The sequence below is a fragment of the Berghia stephanieae genome, chromosome 1 (assembly GCF_034508935.2).
Source record: "Berghia stephanieae isolate SIO BIC M18660-M18661 chromosome 1, UCSD_Bste_1.3, whole genome shotgun sequence".
NCBI lineage: Eukaryota > Metazoa > Mollusca > Gastropoda > Nudibranchia > Aeolidiidae > Berghia > Berghia stephanieae.
Window position 1 is genome coordinate 16,625,434 of NC_088360.1, and position 11,750 is coordinate 16,637,183.

The following is an 11,750-nucleotide window of genomic DNA, read 5'->3' on the forward strand; positions in this document are numbered from 1 at the left end:
AGTTCCAGTCCTCCATCAGCTGGCTGGCATTGCACCTCAAAAAGCCACTGCTTCCAAAGCCCAGAAATATAAACAGGAAATGGACCCAAGGCACCACCTCTATGATCACAACCCAACGACAATTAGACTGAAGTCGAGAAAGAGCTTCATGACGGAAGAAACCATCAACCCTGACCATGCAGCTGTATACAGACTTTCCACATGGAGAGAGTGGGACAATCATTTTATTATTATTTTGTCTTTTTATTCATTCTTTGGGGGGGGGGGGGGGGGGGGGAGCATTTTTTATTTGTGTTTTCATTTGTTTGGTTTTGTTTTTTGATTTTATCTTTTCTTTGTTTCTTGTTGTTATTGGTGGCGGTAATGGTGTTTTTTTTTTATTTTTCATTTTCACTCATTATATTTTTACTGTTTCCAGCAAACCGCTGATACTGATAACCAGAGCAATGGATTCCATTACTGATGTGTCTCTTAGAAGGAAATCAACCCTTGAATTATCTTCAAAAGGGGGAAATGGTGTGGAGAGAAAATCATCCAGAGTCCATGCCATTGCGTCTGTAAGAGCAGTTACTAAAAAGTTGAAAGGCTCTTCAAAGGCCAGTGTGACTGGATATGGTGTGCAGAGAAGTGAGTTTGGTGTAGACCTGAATGAATCAGATGTCTATGAACATTCACATATTTCTCTGAAAATTGATTAGATGTATTATTCCAAGAATCAACAATCCAAATTGTTACAGTAATGAACATTAATTAAACAACATAACATATAATACATGTGTACAGGATGACTGTTGGATACAGAATGACTTCCAGCAAGGTAGCCAGGAGAGCAGATGCAACATACAACATTAGATGGATGATACAAGTTACGATACTTGAATACAATAACTTTCATTTACAACATCTCTTTCTCTCTCTCTCTCTCTCTCTCTCTCTCTCTCTCTCTCTCTCTCTCTCTCTCTCTCTCTCTCTCTCTCTCTCTCTCTTCTCTTTTATATATATATATATATATATATATATATATATATATATATATATATATATATATATATATATATAATATATATATATCCCTTCGATGAACTGGGACAATTTCCTTATGAACCTTAATCTCCTCATTCCATCCTAATGTAATTTTTATGATTGAATATATTTCATGCTTTTTTCCACTATTCTTCTTTAAAGCAAGATTTTATTTGATATTATTTTTTTACCTTTTAGGTTTGTCAAATGGAGTGAAAGGCAAATCCTCTGAAAGTGGCAGCTGCAATTCCAGAATGTCTAAAACAAAGAGCTTGACAAAATTGTCCAGTAAAACCAGTTTGACTAAGTCAGTCAGTAAAACTAGCTTAGCAAAAGTGCATAGCAAAACCAGCTTGGCGAAATCATCCAGTAAAGCTAGTTTTACTAAAACACTGAGTAAAACCAGTTTAACTAAATCAACCAATAAATCCAGCTTGTCTAAATCGGCCAGCAAAGCCAGTCTGACCAAATTGGCTAGTAAAGCCAGTTTGACCAAATTGGCTAGTAAAGCCAGTTTGACTAAATTGGCTAGTAAAGCCAGTCTGACCAAATCGGCCAGTAAAGTCAGGCTGACCAAATTGGCTAGTACCAGTAAAGCCAGTTTGGCTAATTCAGCCAGTAAAGCCAGTTTGACTAAATCCCTCAATTTGACAAACACGTCGTCAGTGCAAAATAAGCTGACATCTAATGGTGGGAAACAGTTGTGGTTTCCAAAGGGAAGCCATGTGGCTGTGCGTGCTGAAGGTAAGATTTCTTTGTTTTTAAAGTAGCTATCTTAAGGCTTTCTTTTTTCTTACTCAAAATCTTACTTTATTATCATAATATATATTTTTGTTTTAAAAGATTGTACCAATGCGTACCAAACAAATCTCAAACTTATACAAAGTATGGAATTCAATAATTTTCAATGTACCATATCTATTTTCACAGTAAAAATGACTCGACTGATCTTCAGTTTTGGTTTTGCTATCAGTTTCTCCTGTTGAATGTTGTGATATTAATTCCCAGAAAATTAGCAGTTACAGAGAGTTGAGACAGGTGGGAGGGGGATCCAGTTGTTTCCAGAAACTTGGAATGAAAGAAAACGGAACTCAATTAAGCCTAATCTTTTCTATCCCATTACACTTAAATTAAATTGCCATCCAACTTTCTTTTTTTTTTCTTTTTCTTCTAATGTGTTTTTGTTTTTTTATTTGTTTGTTTTCGTTTTAAAATTTAATTTGTTTGTTTGTTTGCCTGCTTCATATGCTTTGTCCTTTTGTAAAGAAAATTTTGGTAGTTAAATTGTATATTGTACCAATCATTGCCTCTCAAATCTAAAGCATGCATTGTGTAAACTAAAGTTTGCATTCAGATATGATATATATCGTCATTTTTAATTAATTCATTTCTAGGTTCAAAATTTTATCTGTGTCGCCTTGAGAGAAATGTGTACAATTCTACCAAGGAGATCAAAGTTCGCTGGTTGTCAGTTGCAGGAGTACGCTTCTACCCAAACATTTATAGGATGAGTTATATTGACAGAATCGACCCAGCTTCTATCTTGATGCAGGTACTGGTCCCTTTCTTTATATTAATTTAAATGGTTGTACTGGACGATACAGTGATGATGATTAGTTTCAATTTTTCTTTTCTTCTATTTTTTAAAACATTGTGTAAGATAAGTAAAGTAAAGAGAATTTTCATCAAACAAAAGTTAACATTGTTTGTAGTTTTACCCATAATACTTGCTTGTTTGTTTTATGTAATGGATGGATGTCTTTTTGTTTTTTGAGGTTTTTTTTGTTTCTTTTGGTCTTATGGTATGAGACTCGATGTAATATTTTGTTTATTAATTCATGCTTCAAGAAATTAATAGATTGATGTGTTTTTTTTTTTGTTTTTTTTTGATCTTGTGGCATGAAACTCAGCTTCTGACCTGCAGGTCTCTGGTTTGAGTTCTTATGGGCGGTGCAAAGCAAATTTTTAAGCAGTCTCGTTCAACATGTAAAGTGATACAATTGGCTTGGGATCCCATGCCACAAGCTTTGAGTACATTTAGTTGATATTGCACCATATAAAAGCTCTTTTTAAGGCCTATGTGACATAGGCTGTCAGGTGTTTTCTCCGACCTGTATTTTGTCAACCAACTATAACGTATTGCTTGTTTTCAACTGTTTTGAAGTATATAACAATTTAAGGAAGAATAAAGTGCCAGTCATAACATCAGCAGTGGAACGTGATAATGCTACTAGTTGTTGTATCCTCTGATTCAGTCTTTTAATGCATGTTATCATCTTTCTATTGGAAAAACTTCTTCCTTACTTCTCAAAATCCAATATAGGTTGAATTGAGTCAGAAATCAAGGCTGAGGTACTTACTACCATCTGACCAGGAGGAAGAAATTGACAAGATGATTAACATGGTGGAAGATGTGCAGAGTGGCAAGATATCGATTCAAGAAATTGATGATGATAGTAATTATACCAATTTTTAAAAAAATGTTAATAGATTCTATTTTAGGATTGAATATACTATTGAACTTGGAATTGATCGTTTAATTTGTAAAGCAAGCAAGCTATTTTTAATGACTGTGTATTTATTATATTTTTTGTTTAAAGTTTAGATTCTTTTGAATTATATTGATTCTGAATTTTCTTGTATTTAACAAAAGATTTATAATCTGAATAAGATGGTGAAGAAATATTTTTGCTCGTGTTTCCCTAAATAGTTATTAGTTATTGTTGTTTAAGGCTGAAAGTCAGTTGTTTCTTAACGGAAGAAAAAATTTGAAAGGCAATTTGAAACATCTTATATTTGCCATTGTAATTAAATAACTTAGAGAAGAATGAAAAAAGTATGAAAGGCTTTTAGCCCTTTTGTTCTGCTGTTGTTGTTTACAGGGTTGATAACCAAAAACTTTGTGGTCTTATAATTATAATGGAAAATATCTCATCTAAATACTCAGTATTTTCCATTGCAGCAGAGAGAAATAAGCACATGATTTGCATTTTGTTCTCTTATATACAGTGCAACCTCTGAATAACGACAACCCCTGGGAAGCGACATTGACCTCTGGTCCCAAATTTTTTGCTATATGTTATTAGTAATAAAAAACCCAAAATAATGACATACATTTTAGTAAAACCCCTGTTTAGCGACATCGTTATAACATTAATTGGCAGTTGATACCCAGCCATCATCATCTGGTACTCTTAACCAATAAAAAACGCCTCTCTTCCCCTCCCAATGAGATTGCTTTGTTACTAACCAATCAGAACTCATTACACGGAATCAGTGATAGTTCACATGGAACCACAATAAAAGAAGTTTATATGTGGATGGAGCTCTCAAAGGTCCATTAACATTCTTGGTTAGCTACCTGTCTGAGGTCAGTGGAGGTTAACTATCAGACAATGCCATGTCTAACTGGGGAATTTATGGATATTTATGGTCTTGTAATATGTTGGAATAGCGGGGAAAACAATAACAGCCACTTTCATTTCATTATTTTCATTTGAAAAATCAGTCATTTTTCTAGACATCAGTCCAGATTTGATATTATTGTGATTATTACCTGTTTTTTTTGTTTGTTTGTTTTTTTGGGGGGGAGGGTTGTTTTTGTTTGGGGGTAAGGAGAGTAGTATTCCAAGATGTACTACTAATTTTAAGGGCTTGTAAATTTTGGTGCACTTAAATATAAAGTTTGGTTTGCAAAACTCATCAGCAGTATTGCATGGATTTTAATTAATATCAAAACTAGATATGTGCATGTGTTCTTATGCATATTATATTGGCGTTTGATTTCATTTTCTTGATTATTCTTAGTTTTGTTAAATGGTGTTCGAGCACTGTTTATGATCGAAATAATGACAAAACACATTGGAGAGTGAAAACGTAAATGGTATACCTTCGGTAAACAGGAGGAGTACGCATTTTAATGTTGTTGGGAAGTGTCTTCTCTTAGACACTGGTCCATGCATTGTATAGACCATGCTCCCCCTTATCCACCCTCTTGAAAACCCTGGAATGAAGGACTTAATTTTTCGGTCCGGGCGATGTCGTTATCCAGGGGTTGCACTGTAGATAAAAACTTAACGGTTTGAGCCCAGTAAAAAAAAAATAGTGTTCCAAAGCAGCAGCATATATTTTAAAGAATCGATTCAATTACTTGAAACTTCGTGCCATTAGAACAATCTTGTTTAATAGCTGTTCTCATATTCTGTATAATGTTATTTATGATTTTCAGTTTTAGTTATTAATCCCCACCATTCTCATCTCTATATTTACAATTTGTTAGAATATATCATTCAAACCAGTAACAGATTGTGAAAAATCTAATTTTTAGAAATATACAAAGGAGCTACGTCTTGTTTATGATGTTATACAACTTTCATACCTTGACACCAAGCTGATATAGATACCAATGAAATTATCACAAATTGTAAAGAGTTTTAGCAATCACATCTTTCTTTCTATGTTCAGTCCAAGAGGTGGTCCAGATTGAAGAACCACCAAAGAAGAAACCGAGACTTGTGAAAACTTTGTCACAACGTTTCAGGGATAAAGGTAAATATTTTTAATGTGCCACATGAGATTTGATATATTTTTATAATTGTATTTTGGCTACTGTGAGCAACATAGGCATACATAATACTAATACATATTGCAATGAACCTATTATTTTTTAAGATTTTGGATGAATTGAATTTTTTACTCTCTTCACTATTAGAATAAAAGAAAAGATGAGTGATAGTTTTTATGAATATTGTCTTGAATAAGACTTTCAAATATTATTATATCATTGTTTGATCAAAATTTTTGTTGTTTTCTTTTTTTGTCACAGCCTTAAAAACAGTTTCAAGAAAATCTACACCAAAATCACCATCAAAGGGAAAGAAAACTGACGGTGGGTCGCCTATTTCTTTCAAGAAAAAAATTTATTAAAAGAAGCCTTACTTATGATTAATATTGGAGAGGCTTCGGATGGGAACAATACCGACAATGGACGTTCCGGATACAAACCCTTCGTCAGCACAACAATAAACAAATGAACATGGAAAACAAATAAAATAAAAATTATTTATGTTATTCATTAGTGTTTTCATGATTCAGGCTTCAGGCAGCCTCCACCGCTCTCTACTTACTTATGATTGTAACTTAGAAGGAAGAAGATTATTTAAAGTTCCTTGAGAACATTTTAGATCATGTTCACGTATCCTTCATTTTGAATCTGGAGAGAACAGTAAAATAAAGTTCAATTAATCAGGAAGGTTCATTGACTGAAATGATCAGATAATTTATAATATTGACCTCTGCTATTTTCATAAAGCTTAGGTGACGCCATTGATAGAATAATTTTTTGTTGTTTAGGTTAATGTTTTCATTTTTCTTTCTTATTATTGTTGTCGTTTTTACTTTTGCTATTACCTGCATGCTTTAACTGGGGTGAGCACTACAAAGTCATTATACCCTTTGATGAAGCTTGAACCTGGTTTTGAATACATCAAATTTGTAATAAGAAACCCATAGTGGACGTGAAACTGTGTGATGCTTATGTTATGATGGCACTATTCAAAAATCAATACTTTTACTTTGTTGTTTCTGAGGTTGTAATGTTGTTTTCACCCTTTTATTCTATTTTGAATTTTTTGAATCTTCAACCAGGTTGTAATTCAGGTCTTTCGGTCACATTATAAAGAAACTTACAATATTTTTTCTTTTAAATGCCCTTTACTCAATCTCACTTGTAATGTTGGAAAATCTGAACATGTAAAGATTTGATTTCTCATGTTAACTGTTGTCAATTTGTCAACATATCCGTTTGTTTAAATTATTCAGGGAAACAATCTAAAGCAAAAGAGCCAAAGAGAAAATTACCAAAAAAAGAAGAAGATTTGAAACTTAACCCAAGACCCAACTTTAAAGTTTTGGATAAAGATCCTCTGTTTGAAACAAGGTGAGCAGTAACTTTTGTTGAATTATATTAACAAGTCTTATTAAATGTAACAGGTTGGTCCTACCTTCTATTGTCATTTTTGCAATAGGAGTGACAATGGCTGTGCATGTGTGTTGATCAAAGTCAATGTCATTTTGTTTATCAGTTAAAGAACATTTTTGATGTTAAGAAATGTCTATCATAAACCTATTAATCCATGGAATGTTGAATTCCTGTTGGCCTGATTCTTTACCCACATTTGCCTATTGTATGTGTGTGTGTGTGTGTGTGTGTGTGTGTGTGTGTGTGTGTGTTTGTGATTATTTGTTATAATATTGGACTCTCGTTCGTTAAAATGGGTGTGATACAAATTTATTATTGCGATTCCTGTTACTATGGTAGAAGGAGTTATTACATATCAATACAAAGAAAATTTTGACCAGAAAAAGGTCCATATTAAGTTATTTCTCTGCTAATTATCTGTAAAATGTGTAACTTCTTTGACCTTAGTTTTGGGTTGGCTTGAAAGTGACATTACTTCAATGCCACTATAAGTTTAAGGGATCCAAGCTTTTAAATATTATAATTCTAATCACATTATTATTATTATTATTATTATTATTATTATTATTATTATTATTATTATTATTATTATTATTATTATTATTTTTATTATTATTATTGTTGTTTGTTGCACAGAGAACCCATGCCATACATTTCCAAGATCGGCAACTGCAAACTGGTGTACCGTGCTATTAATCTTGGTGACGCTGTGATGTTGAAGAAGATACTTAAGGATGGACGTAGAATCAAAAATGTAAGATTTATCTTTTTCATTGATAGAGTTTCACTTTTGTTGGAGATAGGTTCTTTTCATGATCACTTCTTAAAGTGGTGCTCATTTCTATCCCCCAATATCAGTTTCACACCCCCACCCCTCATTTTGCTTTCTTGACCTGGATTGAACCAATTTGGTTTTGATCAAGGCATTGGTCCGAATCAACTAATTATGTTTAATCAAATCTAAAACAGCTCTTTCTTTAAATTTATTTATTTTTATTATTATTTTTTTTTTTGTTGGTTGGAGGTAGTATTTTGTTTTTGTATGTTTATTTCTTTTTTAAAAATTTATTCAAACGCTTCATGGCACATTATTAACCGTTTAATTTGGTTCTTTTTCTTTCAAGGGAAAAAAATAATATCCTGTTTTGGTTTTTGGTGAAACCTTTAAGTTGTTTCTCTTTGGAAATATGTCCATTGCTGCTGGATCTACTTATATTCGTATTGCACTAGTCTCCTCTGTCTTTGTCTCAGGAGCATTTGTTACAAGTATTGATATAATCTATCTGTAATATTTTTAAGACTATTTTATTATATAATCTCTGTTTTACTAGGAACTTAATCTAATAACTTGTTTGTTGTTTTTTTTGAGATGCTAAAGAATTACTTGTTATGATAAAGAAAACATCTTCTTTAATAGCTTCAATGAAAAGCATGCCATGGTGGGTTACATTCCCTTTAGGGTGGTGGAAAATTGGCCCTCTGTGCCGGTGCATTCTTCACTGTTCCACAAGAACAAATAAGCCAGTATACAAGTATGTCCAAATTTGTCCATGAATTTTTGAAGAACAGCAGTGTGTTAACTGTGCATGATTAAATTAGATCTGTAAAAAATACAAGGGTGACTGCACATCTTAATTGTTACTGAAGGGTTGTTGGAAAATCTGAATCTGAATCAATAAGATGTAAAAGGCCTATGGGCCCATGAATGCAAATCTGTAAGAATAGCAAGACGAAACGAAACGACGGGCGGCTAGGAGGTCAACTTAAGACCAATTGTCCGATGAAGTCTAGTGATGCAAACAAATGTATTTATTTTACTCAGAAGGAATTGCTTCATCCATAGTCCAGAACACAGAAAAAGTTATTTGGCACATTTTCTTAGGCCACCACAAATATTCATATGCTTTTGTCTCAATAATTCTTTCAATTGAGGGAAATCATTCCAAACTATTTATTTATCTATACACATTTTAGAGGAGCTATTCTGTGGTTTTCTTCTAGTTCTTTTTCTTTGTTCTTATACAGAGCCATTAGGCCCATGTAGCTGGAGTTTATCCCGGTTTCTATAGCGTGATACAGATGCTAGTTTATCACAAAATACTTTCCACCATATCTAATAGAGACAGCTACCCAATCACTATTGGGTGGACAAGGGGAGGGGGGGGAGCTGTCGGAAATTATATCGACTTTACCTGGGCTCTTGTTTCATTTCAGCTATATACTATGTCAGTGTCTTATGCTTTGGAGCCAATCCACGCATTTGCCAAAAATCCCAACAAGGAAGTCTTAGCTGTTCTGATGGAGGAATTTGTGGAGCAGAAATATAAAAAAAGATTTGAGAATAATCAGGATGATTTAACCAACCTCCAAAGACTTGGTACAGGAAGGTAATGGAGTAATGTTTCAGCTTCATCACGACATTAAAAAAAAATAGAAATAATTATAAGAAGTACCTTGCAGATTTTAAAAATGTAAGACTGTCAAAGGCTGACGACTTTTAATAGATTCTTTTAAAATTGAATTTAATAGCTTCAATGAAAAGCATGCCATGGTGGGTAACATTCCCTTTAGGGTGGTGGAAAATTGGCCCTCTGTGCCGGTGCATTCTTCACTGTTCCACAGCCTGGCCATCTCTTGTCTCTCGATACCAATTGTACTTTCCGTGCAGTCTTATGTCATTGTTTTGAAATGAGGTCATATAATTTCACCTGAGCACTATCCTGAGATTTTTGGGTTATTTATGTTTGTTTTTTTTTTTGAAGAGAGAAACGGTCGCATGGATTAATATTTGTAAAAGATTTTTTTCCCTTATAATTCAGCTCTTTATTATATATTTTATCATAGATAGGCTCTTTTGATGAATTGTTCTGATTCGCTTCAAGGATATAATAATTCTGTTGAATCTATTTCTAATCTATGCTCAACTTTCCTTTTTGTCTTTTTTTTTTTTCCTCAGTGCTTGTAAGCTTGATCTGAACTTTTTAACTATTTGTTATTCTCCTTTTCTCTGGTTCTGAAATGTCCTAAAATTGTTGCAAGCACTGGAAAATCTCTTAAAAGAGACAAACAAGTTGAGGACGTTTAATTAATCTTATCAAAAATTGAATGAATCAGTTTCAATTAAAAGCTCGTCGTACATACTGCAAAGAAGATTACAATCTTTCAGAGCCAAAGACTCATTCAAGTTTAAAAGACAGTAGCATTCGCTTGCTACCCATTGAATAGGATGCTAGTTTATCACTTTCTGCCAGATCTAATTAACCTAGCTACTTTACAACTGCTGGGTGGACAGAAAGGTTAGGTAAATTGTCATCCTTTCTAGAACAACATGCTCTGATCCTCTGATTCAGCAAAATCTGTGTTTCATCTGGAACTGAATCTGTATTATTAACTTTTTTGTATAGTTCTTTTAACTTTTATGTACTCGCTAAACAGTTGTTGAAATATATTGACATCAGTCATGTTATTTTTTATCGAGGGTTTTATATATGTTTTTTCTTCGTGTTCGAAGAATTATAACTTTGTGAAATCTCTGGAAAAAAACAAAAAACAACAGATTTTAGGAAGAGTTCCCCACTTTCATGTTAGTTGCCTTATATGTGTTAGCTCAAGCTGTAAAATATTGCCATTATTTTTCTATCAATTCCGTTCAATATTTCCAATCTTAAATTTCCAATCATTTAAGGAGATGCGATCAATTAAAAAAAAAAACAGTTCATTTGTTTTGTTTTTGTTTTTTTGCTTAGAGCAAAATACTTATTTATTTATTTATCAATAATGTTATTAATTTTCTGGAGATTTGCCTGTTTAAAGTCCTGTGTAACCTCTCACCACAGCTACAATGAAAAGTCGTTGGCAGTTTCACGCATTCAGAAAATTCAGGCCAGTCGAGGCAGCAAGGAAGGCAATAATGCTTTTCTAAAGGTAAGTGAACAGACACGATGTGTCATCTGAACCTGTGAGAAGGTTTTAGATATTGAATATGTGATGTTTGAAATTGTTCCTGCCTGTTGCAAATTTTTGCTGCACATGTTCATGAATACAGCATAGTTGATGAGTCAGTTTTTCTTTTTTCGGGAGGGGGGGTGGGAGGCAAAATTTTTATTTTTTTCTTTGTATATCATGTCCAAAATGGATTATGTTACCATAAGTAGTAATTCTGATCTGTACAATTTTATGTGTGAATAATTTTAGTCCCTGTGGATACTTTTTTAGCTGGCTTTTTAACATTTTTCTAACTTTATATTGGGGTGATTTTCAACTCTAACTCGAGCTTAATAATCATTTACAATAGCACTGTTCTCAATCCCTGCTCCCTACTCCCTACTTTGTCACGAGAGTGACAAAGGCGAGGATACAGGTGAGAGTGACAAAGGCGAGGATGCAGGCAAGGGGTTCTGTAGTGTAATGGTCACAGGTCAGACCGGTTATCAGGTTTGTGGTTCAATCCCAAGTTGAGGCAGACTGATTTTTTGGGAAGGTTTCTTTCTTGTATTTTTCTTTTCCGCTTTGTGTGGCATCGTTTCATTCACTTGTTTTCAGGTCTTTATCTTATTCCAGTGTCTTCTCTCTACTTTGTCACTTTTATATTTTTATGATAGAAATGGAACTACTCTAATGTCCTCTTCCTCATCCTCCTGTGTTCAATGTTTTGTGTGTCTGGGGGGGGGGGGGGGGTTGCAAAATGACCACAAACTGACGAAATATCTCTACTATCATGGTTTATCCGAACCAGCTTTTGTTGTTG

General features: G+C 33.5%; 1 protein-coding gene across 1 annotated transcript in view; it reads left to right on the top strand.

The window, feature by feature from the left end:
- The window catches only part of LOC144956515 (poly [ADP-ribose] polymerase tankyrase-like), an 86,812-nt gene that overhangs the window by 2,596 nt on the left and 72,466 nt on the right, over window positions 1–11,750 (top strand). The window contains exons 3-12 of the mRNA XM_078887455.1: window positions 419–627; window positions 1,222–1,767; window positions 2,418–2,575; window positions 3,347–3,479; window positions 5,488–5,571; window positions 5,849–5,911; window positions 6,844–6,961; window positions 7,640–7,757; window positions 9,218–9,390; window positions 10,840–10,927. Coding sequence (XP_078743581.1) covers window positions 419–627; window positions 1,222–1,767; window positions 2,418–2,575; window positions 3,347–3,479; window positions 5,488–5,571; window positions 5,849–5,911; window positions 6,844–6,961; window positions 7,640–7,757; window positions 9,218–9,390; window positions 10,840–10,927 — 1,690 coding nt within the window. The remainder of the gene's footprint in view (window positions 1–418; window positions 628–1,221; window positions 1,768–2,417; window positions 2,576–3,346; window positions 3,480–5,487; window positions 5,572–5,848; window positions 5,912–6,843; window positions 6,962–7,639; window positions 7,758–9,217; window positions 9,391–10,839; window positions 10,928–11,750) is intronic.